Consider the following 21,243-nt stretch of genomic DNA (forward strand, 5'->3'; position numbering starts at 1 on the left):
CATTCATGTAAGCCCCGACCGGCTCATCCTGCCTCCCTCCCAATTGGACCTTGGCTATGACCTTGCCTATTCTGCTGGTTGCCTGAAGGAGTATTCTGAATTAGCCAACACTGAAGTGTGGGGAGAGATGAATCAGTCCATCTTTAAAAGTGTTCGCGCCAGCACCCTAGGTTACAGAGCCACAGAGGTAGGAGCAAACATTCCTGAAAGGACCAGAACTCCCTTGCTCTCCCCACAGGCCTCTCAGTCACTGCTATTCTCTGGCAGGTGCTGTCCCTCCAGTCTGTGCAGCGGAGCTGGAGGCCAGGGGTGTGCACACTGGTACCAACATAGGAAGGGAGGGGCCGGCTCGCAGACTCCAAACAGGGAGCTGACACAGATGAACAGACCAGAAGGCAAGGCCAATGCCTGCAGCCCACACTGTCACCCCAGAGCCAGTGACTAATAGTGGTGGAGGGTGGGGAGGGGAGAGAGCTGATGGGGGGAAGGAGGGAAACAGGGAAGTGGTGGGGAGCACCTGATCAGGCACAGCTCTGGCCATCTGCCGTGTCCCCTCACACAGGCTCTATTGACTGCAGTTTGGAATTTAGAAGAGGATTCTGGCTGGAGGAGGAGGAGGTGGCTTGCTGTTGAAATGGAGTGTTTAGGAGACTGCTCCCTCCCCCGCTGCTCCTTTCTCGCTAGCTTCCTGACCTCCAAAATGCTCCTTAAATATAACACTCTCAGCGCCTGACGACTCCCCTGCCTGAGTTTGGAGCTTTGATTCCCCAACGTGTGACTGCAGCACTGCTCTGCCCCAGTTTTGCCAGCTCCTAGAGGCATGCAGTTCTGCTGGGTACTGCAGCTTTCCTCTGCCTAGGAGAAGAGGCAGAAGGGAGCTCAGCACCAAATCCAAGAATCTGAGATTGGAGGAGCACCTCGGGAAGTCATGGCGGTCTTTTCAGCTCCAGATATGCATGGTGACTTCCCAAGGTCACAGGAAGGCATGAGCTTCTAGTGGTAGAAAGAAGCCAGGGTGGGGGGTGGGAGGCAGAAGTCTGAATTCTCCCTTCTGCTTCCATGGGTCCCTTGGCTGGGGGCCCTGGGTGTGGACTGGTGAGGTCACCAGCAGTGAGATCTGGTGGAAAGACTTCTCTCCATTCTAGTCCCTCCTTAAGAGATGAGACAGGAGACGCCAATTGTGTTTTTGTTGGACTAGGAAAGGAACAGTACCAGGGTAGGTGAGACCTTGTGGGTCACAGGAGGCCAAGAGTCAAAGCAACTAAAATCAAAAGGCTGAACTTTTTCCAGCCTACATTCCAAATCCAGTGAAGGGGAGGAACCCACTATAGCAAGAGACCTGGAGGCATACAAACCAACCTTAGTTTCAAAGTTTGTGAACAACAAACTTTTGAATATCCATGGGCCTGGAAAAGTGAAATTTTTGAACTTAGATTTTTTGAAAATGCGGATAACTAACCTAAAACATTGTCATAGTAAATTCTTCTTCATCACCGTCTGTTTTTTCATCAAGCCTGTTCAGAAAGACCCCAGGGGAAAGATGGGGATCAAGTGTTTTGTAATTACCTTGTTTATTTTTAAATTGCTTTTGCTACACATGCAGTAGATAGAAAGATTATTTAAGGTATTAAATAGGGCCTCCCTGGTGGCATAGCGTGTTGAGCACAGTGCTGTCTTTGAAGCTGTCCTGCAGCCTCTGCAGCGCGGGTTTGATTCCCGGCTGGCCAGGGAGCAACCCACATGGCGCAGCAGACCTCTCAGCAGTGTTCCCCTCAGCAGTGTCTTCGGTCTGTCTGCCTGTTCTGCTCCCCTCTCTGTCTTGGTGAATTCTCTCACCCTCCTGCGCCTCTGGCCTGTACCCCAGCTCTTGTATAAATAAAATAAATCTTTAAAAAAAAAGGTAGGGCCTCCCCTGGTGGCACAGCGGTTGAGTGCTGGGCCGCGAAGCTGCCCGCAGCCTCTGCAGTGCCCCTGTTCAATCCCCGGCTGCCAGCGAGGGTCCCACATGGCGCGACAGACCTCTCCTGCCACGCCCGCTGCTCCCCCTCAGCAGTGTATTTCGTCAGTCTGTCTGTTCTGTTCCCCGCACTGGCTCTGGTGAATTCTCTCACCTTCCCGCGCTTCTGACTGTACCCAGTGCTTGTATAAATAAATAAATAAATCTTAAAAAAAAAAAGGTATTTAATATGCATGTTAAAAAAAAAAGAAACTACACACAAGAATACCTCTCAGTTGTCCCGATGACTCCTTTATTTTCTCCACCCTTCAAAGGTGGCCATCTTTCTGAAGGTTGAGTTTGTTATTTCCTTGTCTTTTTTTCCATTTGTTTTGATATTGAATATCTCTATTTATTTAATCTGCCATCTAAATATCATTCATCTATATCATCTGTCATATAATTCACCTATCATAGATCTGTCTGTCTAATTCATCTGTCATCTATATCTATCATGTCATTCATACTCTTCTGTCATCTCTCTAACATTTTATGGGTCCTTTAGCTATATATACATGGAATCATACTGTCAGCTTCGTTGATTGGCTCTCTCCATCATTGTTAGAGATTCATCTACTTTGTTGCATGTGACAGTAATTTATAAATTTTCTTTATGTTCTGGGCCTCCCTGGTGGCGCAGCGGTTGAACGCTGGGGTTGCGAAGCTGCCCGTAGCTTCTGCAGTGCCGGTTCAGTCCCCGGCTGCTCCCCGGCCACTGGAGGAGGGTCCCACATGGCGCGCAGACCTCTCCTGCCGCCAGCTGCTCCCCTCAGCAGTGTTCTTCGGTCCTTCTACCTGCTCTGCTCCCCGCTCTGGCTCTGGTGAATTCTCTCACCCTCTCGCACTTCTGACTGTACCACCCAGTGCTTGTATAAATAAATAAATAAATCTTTAAAAAAAAATTTTTTTCTGTATGTTCTTACTACATACAAGTGTAGGGACCCCTTTCTCCTTTCTGTTATCAATAGGTCTTTGTTTGGTTCCCAGGTTTGTTTGTTTCTGCAAACACAGCTGTTTGATGTTTCTCTGCATGTCTCCTAATGTGAGTTTCTTTGATCAATGAAATAGTACTATGAGGTGTTAGGATGCATTTTTTCAACATTACTACTTGACACCAAATCTTAGGTATTGGAACCAATACACACCTCCACCAGCTCCTTTCCAACCCTACACATTTTTAGACTTCTGAATTTTTGCCGGTCAGATGAGTAGAAGAGTTGATCTCATGAAACTTCAATTTCACTTTCCTGAATCCTAATGAGGTTGAACAAAGTTCATGTTTATTGATTGTCCTCTTCTGGAAGTGCTTATTCAAATCATTTATTTTTCTAATTGTTTTTTTTTTTTTCTCATTGGTTTGTTAAACTGTAAAAAAGAAATCCTGTGAACAATCCCTTTTTCAGTTAGATATGTTGCAAATATCTCCTTCTAGAAAAACCCTATCCTGTCTCTTGATCAGTTTTTTAAAAAAGATTTGTTTATTTATGCATATAAGAGCTGGGGTGTGGGCCAGAGATGCGGGGGTGAGAGGATTCACCAGAGACAGAGTGGGGAGCAGAACAGGCGGATCTACTGAAATACACTGTTGAGGGGAGCAGCGGGCGAGGCTGGAGAGGTCTGCTGCGCCATGTGGGTCACTTCCCTGGCTGGGAATCAAACTCATGCTGCAGTGGTTGCAGATAGTTTCATAGTGCTGTGTCTTAATAACCCTTGTACCACCAGGAGGCCCCTGTCTCTTTGTGATCAATTTTGATGATCAAATGTTCTTAATTTTTCTGTGGTTGAATTGATCAATTGTCTCCTTTCTGGACATTCTGGGTGTTTTTGTAAATTCTCTAAGAAATCATAAGGCAGTCGTGTGGATGAGGATCAGTTTGTAGTTATGATTTGTCAGGGGAGAATCTTTTTCCTTCTTCATTCACTGCCAAGGTTTAAGACAGGTAGTTTTCCTTTCGTTCCTTGGAAGCATTTGTGAGTTTCTTTCAAGTTCAGTTTTGGAATCAGGGCATAGCCAGCCAGGCCCACTCTCTAAGGAGATCCTATTCTTTTTTTTTTTTTTTTCCTTTTTTTTTAAAGATTTATTTATTTATTTATACAAGCACTGGGTACAGTCAAAAGTGTGGGAGGGTGAGAGGATTCACCAGAGTCAGAGCGGGGAGCAGAACAGGCAGAAGGGCCGAAGTACACTGCTGAGGGGAGCAGCGGGCGGCAGGAGAGGTCTGCGTGCCATGCAGGACCCTCCTCCAGTGGCCGGGGAGCGGGGGATCGAACTGGCAATGCAGAGGCTGCGGCAGCTTTGCAGCCCAGCGCTCAACTGCTGCGCCACCAGGGGAGGCCCGAGACCATGCTCTTGTCCACTGTATTCAGTGAGGACCTTGAGAACCAAAGTCCAGTTTCACAAAAATTCTCTCTAGAAAATACATCTGTAAGGTTTTCCTTAAAATTCTGGATTTCTGCCCTCATTAAATTTGTGGTCTCTGAATATTCCTTATTTTATCAATAGCTCATCAAGTCTTACAAAAACATTTTTTTTCTTTCTAAATGTTTTTATTTTATCCAATAATTTTAGCAGAAAGGCCCATCTGATAAAGGATTATCAAGGAGTTGCCAGATTGCACAGTCAAGAAAATCAAGGGAATCTCATGTACCTACCCAGTCATTAATTAATCTGTATATCCATTCTTACTATAATCTAGAATACGTCAATGATGACAGTTTACCATTCAGGGAATTTCTTCAGCCATACAAAACTGTCCACCCTCTCTGCGAAGATGAAAGAGCAAAAATACATTCAATATGGAATGTGCCTTCATTTTGCTTGGTCTTAATCTTTAATTTACCTTAGGGAAAGACACAATCACATGTTTGGATTCTATTTTGAGATTTTCTTATAGACCACAAAATTGGAGCCAGGTTCCAGAGCTCTGTGAGAAGTCCTGATTTCAGAAACAAAAAGCCAAGAATTAAGTCAGGTGACTGTCTCCTACCAACCAGTCTCTTTTTCTCTCCCCTTTTGCTGTTGTCACAAACCACACATCATACACACTCAAGCCAACTAACTCATCATAATAGATAGAAGTAACTGGCTTTTCTTTTTTACAAACTGTTGCCTGGATTCGTGAATTGGGAGAATATGAGCCCTTACAAATCATCTCTTCTGGTAGAGATTTTTCTAGAACCAGCATATTTTTGAGTAAGAGAAAATGGATTTTGAGCTTGACATTCCTGCATTCAGATCCCAAGCTTGCAGTTTACTGCTTGTGGGTTTTGGGCAGATCAAGACAATGCACACTTTCTTTTTTTGATGGCCAGTCACAGCTTCATATAGTGGATGTGAGGATAAATGAGATAATGTATGTAAGATGCTTATTAGCATGCTGCCCGTGGAAATAAGCCCTCAATGAATTCTTACTAGTAGTTGTGAAGGAGAGTTGTTATATCTATTTATTTTTTAATTTGACATTTATCATCATCTTGTGTTTCTCATATGCAACTTGGAGAACTTAACAAGGCTTTGTGTATTCCCTGTGATCAGAACAGTGGGCAGGACAGAGTGAGAATATTCTTATCTACCTGGAATGACATTTGTCTAGGGGGTAGGCCCTCTGAGTGAATTATCTAGTCTTCAAGGAGAACTCTATGTACTTCTCAAATCTGTGGTCTCTCTTCAGTAACTGCTGAACGTACAGACTGGCTATAAACTCAAGGAGCTTTAAAAACATAACTAAAGGTGTGTCGAAAATCTGGGAAGCCTTTCAGTGTTGCCTGATGTGGGGAGGGATGTGGAGGGAGGGAAATTCCACCACCCAGGGAAGCTTTGAAGCCAGGATACCTCACAGAGTATTTTTGCTGGACCATCTGGACACTGGCAAGAGATTGCAATCATTTAGTTAGGTTTTAATAAGATCAAGTCAATCAAACACTTGTTTATGGTACCCCTACAGTATGCTGATCTTCCTGGCTAGCAGAGAGAGAATGCCAAACAAGATAACACAGTCCCTAACTTCATGGAGCTAAAAAGAGGAAGGTAGATAATAAACGAATAATTATAAGTGCTGTTAAGTGTCAGGAGGGGAAATATGTGTTCCATTTTCCTTGAATATCACTTTTGAGGGTCAAATAGAGATGTGTGTCGACCACCTATGGACTTCTGCAGAGTGCTTTGGGAGCAAATTTCAGGGTAGGCTTATTCTGGTTCAGTTGAAGGTTGCTATTTTATAATTAATCTCCTCTTTGTTTGTTCTCACTCATCCGAATTACTGACCCAGATAGCCAGTAACCTAGGGGAGGACAGAAAGAAATCCCAAAGCCAGGGAAGTTTTTAGGGCTGAAATTCATGGGCCCCGGCTTGGAGGACTTTAAGAGGCGCTTCTTACCCCTTTCCTGTGAATTGTATGAGTGAGTTGAACTCGGGAATCTTGTGCCTCCTCACTGGTTGCCATGCCCAATCTGAATCTTCTTGGAGTCCTGTATGAGCGATAAGCCTTCCTTAAATGCTACAGCAGGCCTTTGGGCCACCTTAAAAGTATCCCCCAGCCCCCCCAGGCCAGGAGGCACTGTTGGGCCACCTGGCCACCCTGGGGCTTTGCAGCCTCACCCGGAACATCACAAGCCCCAGAAGTCACGGCCAGGCAGTTTTTTCTGCAGGAGACTAGAACGGTGTGTTCTGCGTGCCCCTTACCGCCCCATACCGCTTGGGAGCTCACAGCGCCCGCCCCGCCTTGCTGGGGCGAGGGTGAGGATTCTGTTTAAGGTGGTCTGGTGCAGCTCGGCAGGCATCACCACCTGCCCTTCAGGTCTGCTCAGTTTTGGATTCCCCAAGTTTTTGGAGGTTGTCGGGGTTAAGGCCACCCCCGCCCCCAACCCCAGCCCCGGGTTTTAACCCTTTGATGGGTGCCCATGGATGTGCTCCCTTTCAGATATTTATGCCCTCTCCTCTTTTCCTGCACCACATCCCTCACCACCCTCTCCCTGACTTTCTGTCCCATCCTGGGCCAAAACATGTGCTGTGTCTTTAAATGGGCGGAAGTGGCTGGCAGTGCTTTGCTTGGGTACTGCATTGATTAGGAGATTATATGGAGCTGCGGGAGCTGCCGCCTGGGGGAGGAGAGGTGCAGGTTCTGCTAGGTTTTTGCTCTCCTCCTGTGTTCTCCTTGGGTCTATTTCCCAAGGCTCTTCAGAGCCCATGTGAGGTGAGGGTGGGTGGGTGGCCGGCCAGCCTGCCTGTTGACAGCAACTCCAGGGCTTGCCAGCATTACCCATCCTCATCCAAAACTGGCCAAGGCAGCAACAGCGCCCGCAGGCAGCTTCAGCCCCGGGCTGATTTTGCAAAAGCTGCCCTTTGCCTTCCAGCTTTTGGCTGGGAAAGGGGAAGAAGGGGGAGCAGCAGCAGTTCTTCTGGCTTTCTCGATCTCTCTCTCTGTCTCTCTCTCTGTCTCCTTTCTCTTTCTGTGTTCAAGTCACATTACATGGGATTCTGTTCTTTTGGGACTTCGTCATCTTTTCAAATATGTCCTGGGACCTCCGGAGCTGTACCGGGGATGCTAAGGCCACAGTCAGTGGATTATCGTGACTGTACTAATGAAAGGATTCAAGCTGTCCTGGTAAGTAGAGAAAGGATCAGCACCTTCCTCTTCTGTGGTCTTTCTTCAGCCCAGTGTCTCTCCACACGCCCTGCCCTCCCTCCCCACCTCCCAGGGCCTCAGCATTCTCATGGAACAGGCCCACCTCCCTGGATGGGTGTCAAGGGGTTAAGATAGGGACCAAACTCAACAAAGTTGGTTGATCTTCCTGGCTTACTCCTGCTTCTGCACCGCTGCAGTATTTTCTGCCAGCATCTTCCTGGGTTTTGGGGAAGTGGGGGGCCATGGAACTGTAGTTGAAAAATCTCCAACTTTGAGGGGCCTGAGGGGTAGTGTATGCTAAGGGAACTTGATGAGAAAAGACCCCTTGCACCAGGTCCTGTGGGTCTGCCTCAGGCTGGTGGTGCAGTGGTGCTCTCCCTGCCCCTGACATCCTGAGGGCCCTTTCTCACCCCGCTCCTTAGGGTCCTCTAAGGTGGGCTGTCTGACCTGTTGAGGGCCTCTTTCCCAGGAGAGTAATGAGGGGCCACACTCCAACCTCTCCAGGATTGCCTTTTGTCCAGAAGAGTGAACGCTTCCCACCCTATGCCCACACCATACATGTCACCATGTGTGCGAGTGCTCACACACTCATAAACACACACACATACACACACCTCCCTTGGAGCAAACCTCTCATTCTGGACTTATTGTTTGGGGAAGCCACTTCTTGCTTGGGGTATGAGGTAGCTGTATTGTAGCCCCCAAAGTTAATATTTTTACCATCCATTTTAAAACTAATACCCTTACCTCTCCCTCTTCTCCTTTGAATCAGATTGGGGGGTTGGGGGGGGGCATGGACAGGACATTGGCTTTTTATATGGTGGAGAAACTGGAGATTTTTGCAGGGAAAACTTTATCATACCAGGATGGGTACTCCCCGCAGGACCTCTGAGTACCTCGGAGGAATGAGGCTCCTTGGGCTGGAAATGGAGCCTTCTCTCCTTGAGGCGGTGGAGGGTGCCAGGTGGTAGGTCATCTATCTGGGTTGGTTTTGTTGTGGAGCTAAGTATTTCTCAGTGGAGATAAATATTGAGCAGTTTGATGCGTGAAGTCCTAGCCTGGCTCTAGGTGCTTTCTAGAAACCCCTACCCTGATAGAATGCCTAGTCCAGCCCTCTTTCTTTAGGCAAAAGGGTCATTTAGTAGGTCTTCAACTTTGTGGGAAGGGAGGAGCTTAGTTTTTACAAGCTTCCCCCTTAAGAACTGGGAGGTGCCAAGAAGCAATGAGCATCAGTGGCCACTTAGCCAGTGGTTGCTTCTCCAGATTCACTATCAGTCTCTCTTATGTTTAGCTCTTGTGCTGAGTTTAAGAAAGGGAGGTAGAGGCAGTAGGGTAGCAAGGTTTCTGCCCTTGCTCTCTTAGATCCAGGTGACATGATACTTCTGGATTGGAAGCCATTGCGGAGCCTATAGTCACAGGGAATTTCAGGCCTGGTCAGCATTAAAGCTGCCTCTTCATTCCTTAGCAGAGCAGAGTTGGGCCCTATCTTGGACAGGGTTTCAAGGAGAGCCCAGGGGCTGCTGGGAGAGCAGGAACACCAGGGGAACCGGACTGCTCACGATGGAAAATCCCTCGGCATCTTCCCCTACCCCCCACCATGCCCCTGCTATCAGCACAGCCAGCTTGGGACTGGGGAGGGCTGGGGGGGGGGGCGGTGCTTGAGTGTCATTTAGGATAAGACATCACTAACACATTATGCTTTTCGACTTAGCCTGGGTTGGTCCCTCAGGGATGTGCAGAGAGCTTTGCCTTTAAAAATCAGCCTTGAGTATCTCTTGATGCATTTCAACAAGGAAAGCAGTATTAAACTGGGACCTGTAATTGGGGTAACCTTGTCCTCTTCAGCCAAATAAAATGTTAGAAGCATGGGAAAATTTTGTCATTTATGTTTGCCTGGGTACTGATAGATCCTGTGATTCATGATCTCATCAGGTACTGATAAATCAGTCTGTTTGAGCTGGGGGTGGGACTGGGGAGGGGGGAGACCTTGCATTTGTGTTGTGGGCATTTGGGTTTAAAATTCTGCTCCCTTTGGTTCTGTCCCATGTCAGGGTACCGTCTACTCCAACTGGGAGGCTGGATAGAAAGATGACAAGCTCTTGGATTCTCTCCTCTGTTCTGGATAACTTAAAAGGATGGGATTAATTATCTTAGAAATGTCTGAATCATGACTAGAAATGTTTCTGGAATACGTAGTATGGATTAGTGATATGATGAGGATGATGAGGATGGGTGGCAACTAACATTTGAGTGCTTATCTGTGTCAGCCTCATGTTAAACATTAATTGTATGTGTTACGTTGCCTAGGGCTGGTAGTATTATGATTTAAGATCCCATTTTGCAGAAGAAACTGAGACGCAGAGGTTAAGTAACCTGCTTGAAGGCATATGGATAGGACTCCCACTTTGGATTTACAGATAATTTTCCCCCGTGATTCACCTGTTTTTGGTACTCTCTTAGAGTGTACTTTCCTCTGTATTTAACGTGGTACCATATATTAGAATTTTTATTATTATTACTGCTTTACTGTCTGTCTAATGTTTATCTGGTTAATTGGGCTTTTAGTGTGTGGAAATATATTACCTCTTTCAATTCTTATTATCCTCCCATGAGGCAGTTGGTATCTCCATTTGAGAATGAGGGAAACTGAGGTCCAGAGTGTTGTAAAGGGTTTTGACAAAGCTCATGCAACTAAGTTAGTGAAAAGGCCAGGGTGCAAACGCTTGTCACTTGACCATTGTTTCAGTTTTGCAAGGGCCATTACAACAGCAAGGTGGCATTTCTGTTAGATCTCCTTTCCCAGAGAGCAGGGTCAAAGTCTATAAATCTGTTGCTCCTCCAGCCTTTCATTCTACAAATGTGGAGAGAGTCATTATTTTCACAATGCTGTACCTAGACCTTAAGGAGGTTAGAAATGTAAAGGACGTTGACCCTGATTTCTAGGGACTACTGCCTCACAGATGAAATGAAAGCCAACCCCTCCCCAAAACACACACACACAGAGACACACACAACCTACAAAACAAGAGACATGCAATGAACACTAAGCATTTGAGAAATTCAGAGGCAGTAAACATTCATTTCAGCTGGTGGCAGAGAAGCTTCTTGGAGTAATTGGCACTTGAGCAAGGCTTTGAAGGCTGGCCAGTGTTAGGTAAGTAGAGGCTATGCTTTATACAACAGTGTTAGCACACCTCCTGGAAGTTACGAGGTTGTCACAGAGGGTGCAGCAATCAGGATATGTGTGTCACTGACTAGTGACATAATGGTGAGATACAACCAATTCACCCTGCAGGGCCTTTAGGTTTTCCTGCAAGATGATTCTGTTTCTGCTTCTTGCTTACTTGAAGGCAAGAACAAAGGTTACTTGGTGAAGAAGGTAAGGACAGAGGTTGAAGAGAGCTAAGGTGGCAGACAGATAGGGCTGTGCCTAAGCAGAGCTGTGGGTCATGTGTTGTTTGGAAGCCAAGTAATTTTTTAAGATAATTTACCAATCCTTCTGGATGGTTAGTGTATGTGTGTGTGTTTTAACGCTATTCCTAATCCTTACAGAGCTTCAGAACCTCAAATACCATGAAGGCCTCCCACTTCATGGGGCTGCTCCCCGTACAGATTGTTTTGGCCCCATAGCACTTGGCAGACTGTAGTGACATCTGTCTCTATTCTCTGTCCTCGTGTTCCTGATCCTCACATCTGTTGGGGGTTGGTGGCGCAGTCTCCATAGAGCCTGGAGGCTGTGACAGACCTTCAGGAAAGTCAGTGTGCTAGAAGAAATGGATTCTGTGGAAAAAACAGAGTAAAGACAGTATAGTTCTTGACAGATAGCAAGGGGGAACATTTCTGTGGCCAGGTTTCAACTCACAGATGAGAGGATGTGGTGTTTTTCTTTGTGTTTGAGCAGGTGAGGGAGTAATCAGGCTACCTTTGCACTGTTTCATCAAAGGGGAGAGCTGTGTGACAAACCCCACTTACTTGAGCATTTGTCCTCCTCTGTAGTTCATGGCGGTGAGTGGTTGGCCATATTTGATTAGCTGGTGAAGGTCATCTGTCCAGTGTACTTTCTCTCTTCAAATCTGTCAAGGAATGGAGTACTGTTCCTTTTTCAGCTCTGGGGTAGACCCATGAAAGAAGAAATGGGCGAGGTGTCTTTTGAGGTTCTTTCTGCAAAATGCTTTCTGTAGCGGAGGAGGAAGCCCTGGATATGGCCTCTGTACACCTCCTTCAGAGCCAGGCTTCCCAGCTATTCTCACGTTTGCCAGAAGGTGAGCTGCAGTAAAAGTTGGAGTCACTCAGTGACTTGGGATTTTGGAGAGCCAGCTCCTGAATTGGAATCTTGTAACCATCTTTTGACCTGCTGTGTGTCCTTGGGAGATGACTTCTGTTTGCCCTGGGTGGTAGCTGTTTTTAAAAGTGAGATTAAATAATAGTGCTGGGTAGACTAGTCGGTCTCCTGGCTTCCTTTTTACTCATGATTTAGAAAAGGGCCACAGTCCACAAAGAGTGGTAGTTTGTGATGTGGACTGTTGGCACACTTCAACCAGCATGAAACACTAAGAATAAACCTTTACTTGAAAATATTAAATATTAAATTCATGTATAAGCATCCCCCAGCAGGCACATCCTCTTGTGAGTGGTGTGAGAATGACTTTATTACTTGTTGGGTAGAAATTTGAGCTTTCCCATGGTCTGGTAAAACCAGGCCACTGAGTGCCAGTCATCTAAGCATTTAAATCCCTTGAGTGAGCAGGACATCTCAGGGTGGTGGCCAGATATCCTGCCGCAACAGATTTCTTTAAAGAATAGTGAAGGCCACCTCTCCCCCAAGATTTGACTTTGGGGAACTGCACCTGGCTTATAAGAATCAGCAATGAGCAGTATTTATTTATTTATTTGGTTATCATCATTGTTACTTTAAGAAGTACTCCATTAGAATGTCAGCTTCTGGATGGCAAAGATTGTGTCGAACAAATCAGATTATGAGTACTTGCGGTTCTTTGCTGCTGGCTAGAAAACTGTTCCTTCTGGCCTGTAGAAGGCTTTTTGTCAATGAATTTTTTGCTGGAAGAGAAGATTAATGGTTTCTAATGATAGAACTAGAAGAAAAGAATAACACTCCTCATCTGTTGCTAAACTGTCTAGAAGACTGGACGTTTGTTCCCTAAATGAGTTTTCAGTTTTCAGGTGAAAGGCTGGGATAAACTAGATTTTGCTAGATTTTTTTTTTTTTTTTGTGGGACCCTCCCGGCATCTGGGGAACGAACCAGCGCTACAGAGGCTGCGGGCAGCCTCGCAGCCCAATGCTCAACCGCTGCGCCACCAGGGGAGGCCCTGTTTTTGTGTTGCTTTTTCCTTCATGCTGTTCCTTGGCTTATGTTTGAAGAAAGAGTTTGAATTAACTGTATAGGCTAGGTCATGCCATTGTAATGTCATGCCAGCGTCCCATCTCTACCCACAAACTCAAGTAGCTTCATCCATTGCAAGTTAGTTTTTGACTCTTCAAAGTCCCTTTGAGGTTCTGGAAAACTCTCCAGGGAAATCATTCTCCAATGTGGGTAGTCTCAGCCACACAGATTGTAGAAACTCCTGGCCCTTCCTCCACAGAACGGAGGAGACAGCACAGCTCTGAAATGCTTCTCCTTGGAAGCAAACACACTGGCATTATCCTTTCAGTGTGTTGGACAGATCCAGCAACATGACCTTGCCAGCCTGCAGGAATGCTGGGAAATGTAAACTTCTGAATGGTAGGAGGAGAGGAGAACTGGAAAATTGTTAAGCCTCTGTAGCACCCACCATGGCTGATTTTGTGAAAGGGTGGGCTTGGGCTCACCACCTTTTCAAGCCTGACAGTGTTTTCTTAACTGTCTGTAGAAGAGAGACCTTAACTTGAGACATTATGGAGGACCTTGTGTGACGTTGTATAAGGGGTCAGTACACAACCAGTGGGCCAGATTCAGCTTGCAGCCAGTTTTTGTACAGTTTTCTGGACAAGAATGTCTTTAAATTTTTAAATAGTTGGAAAACATAAAGGGAGGAGGACTGTTTCCTAACGTGTGAAAATAACATGAAATTCATATTTCAGCATCCATAAATAAAGTTTTATTGGAACAGGGCCACGCTCATTTGTTTACATATTATCTACAGCTGCTTTCCTGTACAGTATGGGGGCTGAGAAGGAGAAGGGACCTAGGGCCCACAAAGCTAAAGTATTTATCATCTGGCCCTTACCACAAGGGTGCTCCTCCTAGTTTAGGTGAATAGAGATGCCTCTCAAGTGCAACAAAGTGATATGTTTTGACTGGATACTTCTAGCTAACAGTCTTGTTCTAGGCACTATTATAATAATAGTGATGATGAATGGTATGAATTTAATAATAAAAACTAGTAATTATATAACCGCTTACTATATAACATGTCTATTTGAAATTTTCTCCACATATTAGCTCATAACATTTTTTGATGCTACGTGCTATTTTACAAATCAGTGAAATAAGTTGCAGAGAGGTTAAGTAATTGGCACAAGGTCACACAGCCTCAAAGTATTGAAGCTGGCGGACTTGATGCTCTTAATCATTACAATTACAAAGACATTGGAAGACAAATCTTTGCCCCTGAGACAAGAAAAGATGAATATCCATGAAAAGGTAGAGTAATATTCTAAGTTAATTTATGAAGACATTTAATGATATGAATTATAACTGCCCAAAACATGCAAGAACACACGCACACACAGAGAGAGAGAGAGAGAGAAGTAATGAACACAGTAAATCAAGAAGAACAGAATGGAGGAGGTGGGATGGAGGTTGTTTCTTGAAAACTGGAGGCCACTGAGATTTCAAGAGAGATGAGTGGGTCTCTCAGGCAGGGAAGATGCATGAACTGGGCCAAAGAAACCAGAATGAGGGCCTGCTGGAAAGGAGAGGGAGCCAAGCAGCCTGGTCAGAACAAAGGAGTGGATACTCTGGGATAAAAGTGGCCAAATAGGGCTCACCTATAGGCAGGCTCCTAAGTGAGGCCTGAGGGCCCGCTGCACCCAGCCTGAGACACTGTCAGGTTCAGGATAACCAAACACCGAGATGCATTGTGGCCTAGATGTGGTGGGGCCAGAACTGAAATAAATGCAGAGTTTGGGAGCATGTGTGAAGAAGAGCTTTAGAAACTATAGTAACAATGCTTCTCTGAACTTTCCATTTCTTATCTCATGTAACCTTCAACCCTACAGGAAAGATGGTACTCATCCCTTTTTATCGGTAGGGAAACTGAGTCTTGAAGAAGAATGGGTCCAAGACTACATCAGAAGTGGCAGAACTGGAATAAAACTGCAGATTTAGCTCTAAAGCATGTGTTCATTATAACTTGTACTAGACAGTGTATACTGTAAGTGTATACCTTAGAGAAGCATAAACATTGCCTGTTCATCATCCTGTTAAACTTTAGAACATTATCTAAACCTTTGAAGGTTGTGCAGTGTGTGTTGTAAGGTTTATGGAAATATTCATAAGCCCCAGAGAATGCGAATCTAGGGGACTGAGCTTTTAACTGGATTTGTGAGTCTGGACTTGGGGCCTTCCTACCTCAAGGAGGTAGTTTGTGCCTCTTTGTCCTGACTCATGGCAAAGACTTGACTTTGGGGCATGGCTGATCTGTGACCCAAAGCTCACTCCCTGTAGTTCTTTGGGGGACCCCTGGGGTAGACGCCGAAGTTCCATTGCTCTCCAGTAGTATGACTGTGGGCAAGCCTCCCAAGGACTTGCTTTTCTCTTCTATAAAATAGAGTTAATGACACCTGCCTTGTAAGGATTGGGAGGATTGGATGAGATAATTCCTATTAATGCACTTAGGGGGAGGCCTGGCACATTGAAACCACCTGATGTTAGCTACTATTAAAACCTTTAGTTTTATAGTTGGCACTGACTGGAATCCATGATTATTTCTCAAGCGCTAGATGTATGTAAAGAACTCCGATCATTTTCTTTGCTGGAGTACTAGTCTTAGATCACTCTGGGTTAGGTTTTTACCAGTCCTTTCAAGTTAACAATCTCCCAAATCTCATTGTTAGAACTCTCTGTCTTCCCACCCACTTGGATATGGTCACTTGGTCATCTAACTGGAGGCTAGAACTACTTCTGCTACTCACTGGATGCATGACCTTCAGCAATGCCCCAGTGCTCTCCTGCCTAAGATGCTGGGTGAGATTAGAGCAGCAGATTTGATCTCTTCTGGATCCCTATAAACATCAGGCTAAGGATCTCTGGAGTACAAGACCCTTTAATATGTTCTGAAGTTCCCACTGGATTCTATCCTGTCTATAATTTATTCATTTGTTTACTCATTGAATTTCTTGAGTACCTCTGGGCTAGGTAGGATCCCACAGATGACTAGGAACTGCTCCTTGTCCCAGAGGTTGCCCAACATAGTGGGGGAACCAGAACCTCGCCACCCCATCCCCCATTATGTTGGGCCTCACCTGTCCTGCATATTATAGGAAAATTCCACAGAGCGACTCATATGCCTCTCCTGCTGTAGTGCAAATAGATTTATCTTTCAGTTAAGATCTTTTTTTGGACCCTTTTTTTCTGAGACTGGGAGTCTCATTGTTTCATAATAGCTTCCCTGCAGCGACCTCAACTTTTTATCCCCAGTGTGAGTGGTCATAGTCTTTATCTAGTGGCATTATGACATGATATGCAAAACTCCTTTGTTCTCCAGAGGCTTCAGTTGACAAACCTCAGGATGCAAACTTTGGGGACCATGGGATTTTGGAAGGTGATATGTTCTACTGGTTGCACATTGTTTTCCTCAGCCATCTTTTTGGTCTAAAAATAGACCTTTTAAACTTATTTATTTTGTATCTATTAACTTTGGCTTCATCCCATGATTTTTTTTTTTTTTCCTACTCTGATTTCCGGAACCAACAGTTTCTACTTCATGTTCTTGCCTCTTTTGATATAAACAAGTAAAGTAAATTTGTACTCTTGCAAGGCCCATTAGTAATAGGAGCTAACCACCGCCATTCAGTTTTGTATAAACTGTTACCTTTAGAGCTGCAATGATAATAGTTTCCCATTTACAGAAATCAGTGCTTGAAGCAATGAGTGCCCAGATCTGTTAAATGCTGAGAGTATTATGTGTGCAGCTCTAGAATTGGCTTTTCTTGCTTGCTGCAGTCTTCACTTCTGGCTAAATTCTCCTAGGTATATTTCTAGAGATAAGTTAGACCACTTTTGAGCTGGTCATTAGTGCTAATGTAATTCCTAATTGTCATCACCAGTCACAAAAAGCTCTTGGCTATCATTTCCAAGAGAGGGATGAGTCAGGTCCAGAACTGTGCCTTTGTCTATTGCCTTTCCTCCTGCAGTGGACTAAGATCCTCAAACTCAGTGCATGAAAAACAAATTCCGAACAGCCTCTCAGCTAACATCTTCCTCTCCTTGTTACTCACCTTGGGAACTTCTCAGCCTTTTTTCACTTGTTTTCACTCCCTGCATGGTTTGCTCTGTCCTTGCAGCCTCTCTGATCTGCTCCCCACCACTCCCATAATTACCCCACTGTCTTAAGTGATAACCTTCCTGTGTCTTGCTTGGCCTATTGTAATAGCTACCCTGCTCTCTCTCTTTTAAATAGCTTTATTGAGATATAATTCACAAAGCATATATAACTAAACTAACTCATTTGAAGTATAAAATTGAATGGTTTTTAGTATATTTGCAGACATAGGCAACTATCAGTCGATTTTAGCACATGTTCATTACTTCAAAAAGAAGCCCTGTCCTTCTGTTTTTAGCTGTCGTTCCTCATCACCCTCAGCCCCAAGCAGCCAGTAATCTGCTCTCTCTCTGCTCTTCGTGACTGACTTGTTTCACTTAGTGTAATGTCCCAGGCTTCATTCGGGCCCTCGGGTGCATTAATGCTTGGTTCCTTTTTTTATGGCTCCATCTCTTCTCATAACTCTCAGGTGCACTTTTACTCTCTGTTGTCACATGGGTCAGATTTCCAAGCCTTCTTCAAAAGCTGAATTTGGCTCCTAGTTGCCTACACACTACTGTTGGCACTTTGGCCTGGTACTCAAGGTCTCCTGCTGTCTGGCTCCATCCTTCTGGGCTACCCATCAGTGACTCCATCCCGCCATGATCCCTGCTGTCCCTGCATCCTGACACACCTGTCTTCTCGGAGTGTGTCATGTCAGTTTTCACATCACTACAGCCTTTGGTTACACTGCTCCTTTGTTATGCTTCTGTCTCTGCTATATGAATCCTATCTTTTCTTCAAAATTTAGTTTTACTGTCATCTCCAAGAAATCATCCCGGATTTACTTCATTTCCACATAAGAATTAATTAGTCCTTTTCCATCTTCTCAGTACTTTACTTGGAGTCCCGTAATTTCATCATCTTGGATTTGATTCTGTCTTTTATAACATATAAAGTCTTCTCTGAGAGTAGAGAGTTATACTAATTTTTGTTCTCTTTTCTTATACTTTCTGCGAGACGTTGCACATACCTGCTCAAAAATATTTGCTAGATAAATTGAGTGCACTGTTGCTCTGTATAGTACTTGAATTTTAAAGTTCTGTCACATATTTCTTCTCTTTTAAAAGTCAGAATTAAAGGACTGATAGAAGAAAAAAATCAGTGGTATTACTTAAACCTGTTCAACTATGTTGGTTTATTTTATCTTTTTTCTTTTCTTTTTCAGCATGGTTTGTCTGCAGGTTTGGCAGACTAATTGGAAAATACAACATTAAAGGAAATAGAAATCATAATACCACCTTTTGGTGACAATCACTATTAATGTGTTGGTTTATACCTTTTGAGCTATTTATGTCTGTTACATACAACTATGTAGGTATATGCTGTGTACAGCTACAGAAAATATAATAGATAATTGAAATTTAGAATTTGCCTATATACTGTTCTGGAATTCTCTAACAATATCTCATCTCTAAAGAAATAAATACTGGGCCTCCCCTGGTGGTGCAGCGGTTGAGTGCTGGGCCGTGAAGCTGCCCGCAGCCTCTGCAGCACAGGTTCGATCCCTGGCCACCGGCTAGGGTCCCACATGGCGCGCAGACCTCTCCTGTTGTGCCCGCTGCTCCCCTCAGCAGTGTATTTTATTAGTCTGCCTGTTCTGTTCCCCGCTCTGACTCTGGTGAATTCTTTCACCCTCCCACGCTTCTGACTGTACCCAGTGCTTGTATAAATAAATAAATAAATCTTTTTTAAAAAAAAAGAAAGAAAGAAAAGAAATAAATACTGATTTCCATGATTCTGAAGGGCGTAGCATTGTAGAAATATTTGCATAGCATAGTAGAAATATTTGACTAATCTCCTCACTTGACACATAGGTTACTTCTAATTCTTCAGCAGCAAAAATAATGTCATGCTAACCTTGTGCAGATAAAAATTTAGAAGGGGCATCCCTGGTAGCACAGGAGTTAAAGCCTCAGCACTATCAATCTATCACAGCTACTGCTGCATTAGTTTCCCTGGCCAGGGAGCTGACCCACATGGTGCAGCAGACCTCTCCTGTCTTTCCCACTGATCCCCTCTGCAGTGTATTTCAATTGATCCACCTGCTCTGCTCCCCACTCTGACTCTGGTGAATTCTCTCACCCTGCACCTCTGGCCTACACCCCAGTTTTTGTATGCACAAATAAATAGAGTAAGTGTTTAAAAAATTAGAAGCCAAATTTTTAGGTCAAAACTTTTGTTACAGAATGCCATGTTCCCCTTCAAGGAGACTTCCAATTTACATAACCACCAGCAAGTATAAGAATGTTTGTTTCCTCCCCTGTCCTCGCCTACCTTTGTATTACCATTCTTTTTAGTCTTTGCCAATCTGATATTCCACAAGTGGTATCTGAGAGTTGCATTAATTTACATTGCTTTGATCATTGCTGACATGCTTTTAATTTCCTTATTACAGATTTATATTTCTTCTGTGATTTGCCTCATGCCCACCTTACTGTTGAGGTGTTTGTCTTTTTTGTTGCTCAGGGCTCTTTAATATAATAAGGATATTAGCCCTTAGTCATCTGTTAAAAGCATGTTCCCAGGAATTTTTGTCTTTTCACTTTGGGCTAATTTTTGGCCCATAAGAATTTGTTGGACTGTGAGCAAGTCAGTCATTCTTTCCCTTTATGGTCTTTGCCTTTGGTATTTTTCATGAAAAGTTCCTTCCAACCTTAAGAAGACACATACTCACCTCTGCTTTCTTTGAATCCTGTGATTTTGTTTTTTGGACTGGATGAGACTTACATCCATTTTTCTAGCATCAGAACACCATCCGGGTCTATGAAAATATCTTTTCTAGAGTATGATGGCGTATCACTTCTTGTCAGTTACCCACATTTCCCACCATCCCTTCTGAAGTCACCCAGTTATTGTACACCAGTTACATATTAACACCATTCCTAGTAGGGCTGGTTTGGGGATTCAGTGAGTTTGCTAATGTGTTAGATGTCAATCTACAGCACACTGCTTGGCACGTGAACATTCTGGGTATGTTTTATAGAGTGACTAAGCAAATGAATGGATAGTGTTGTCCACAGGGATAGCAGGTCACTGAGGATATTGTAAGTTCGCAGCAGCTCTTCCACTGAAGAAGGGCCTTGGCCTAGCAGTGGTGTAGGGATACCACTTGAAAACTCTAGTGTGCCATGGGGAATGTGGGAGAAGGAAAAGCCTCTGAGGGCAGAGTCATCAGCTCTCATGCACCCTGCATAAGGTGCCCTAAGCAAGTGTGAGCCAGAAGGAGAATTGCCAGGGCTGCTGCACAGTTTGAGATCTGGGGCAGTTTATCAGAAAGTCTCCCTGGGGGAGATGGATTGGTTGCAGAGCTTTGTAGGAAGGCTGGAAACCATATAAGGTGGAATTTTGGAATGAGGTCACTTTATGCAGAGAGAATGATGTAAGTAAGCAGTTGTTTTTTTTTTTTTTTCAATTTGAAATAGAAAAAAAAAATTGCTTCTCTTTCCACCTCTTTTACTTGGATCTCACTGTTTCCTCATTCTCAGCTTTTCTTATCCTTCTTGTTTTTAGTGCCATTTAGAAATTGTCATGATAAAACTTGTTAGTACAGTTGAGAAAGTTATTTTTGAAGTGCGGGTAGAAAGACAGCAGGGAGCAGGAAATAAATTCACTCAGAGAGGACAGTCATAGCAGCTTCTCTCCAGCTCCCCTCAGAAGCGGAGGTGAAATTGTGTTTCCCGAGATTTACCCAGCACATAGTAGGAACTCACCTATTTAAATGGATCAGTGAAATATGCATGGATTCCCAGAACTGCATGACTGTCCAGGAAGATGGTGGGGAACTGACCTAAGAGTCCCAGCTTTCTGTGACCTGGTCAGCTGGGTAAGAGGTGAACTTTCTACTATGAGGGGTGCTGAGAGGGACACCTGGAAGGGTGGCCATTCAATGAGTATCCCACTTGATTTGCTGGAGAATGAGACCCTGCCCACAGTGAGCACCCAATCTCAAGGACTAGAGAAAGTGCAGAACAACAAGAAAACGAAGCCTCTGAAGTGCAGGTAGATGCTAACACACTCTAGACATAGATGCCGACGAACCAGCATAAAGGTGTCATTGCAGTTATCTGGTGTGCACCAAAAACTTTTCTGGGAAGTCAG

At 44.5% G+C, this 21,243-nt stretch overlaps 1 protein-coding gene across 10 annotated transcripts in view; it reads left to right on the forward strand.

The window, feature by feature from the left end:
• Positions 1 to 21,243, forward strand: part of GRAMD1B (GRAM domain containing 1B) — a 231,355-nt gene that overhangs the window by 132,638 nt on the left and 77,474 nt on the right. The window contains exon 1 of one of the 10 annotated variants that reach the window (XM_037505485.2): positions 7,095 to 7,599. The exons of the other annotated variants lie outside the window; for them this stretch is intronic. Within the exon in view, the coding sequence (XP_037361382.1) occupies positions 7,577 to 7,599 (23 nt within the window). The 5' untranslated portion in view covers positions 7,095 to 7,576. Of the gene's footprint in view, positions 1 to 7,094; positions 7,600 to 21,243 lie in introns of those variants that run through there. 10 annotated transcript variants of the gene reach the window in all.

This window comes from Talpa occidentalis, unplaced genomic scaffold, assembly GCF_014898055.3.
Source record: "Talpa occidentalis isolate TD23 unplaced genomic scaffold, MPIMG_talOcc4v2.1 talOcc4.12, whole genome shotgun sequence".
Taxonomy (NCBI): Eukaryota; Metazoa; Chordata; class Mammalia; order Eulipotyphla; family Talpidae; genus Talpa; species Talpa occidentalis.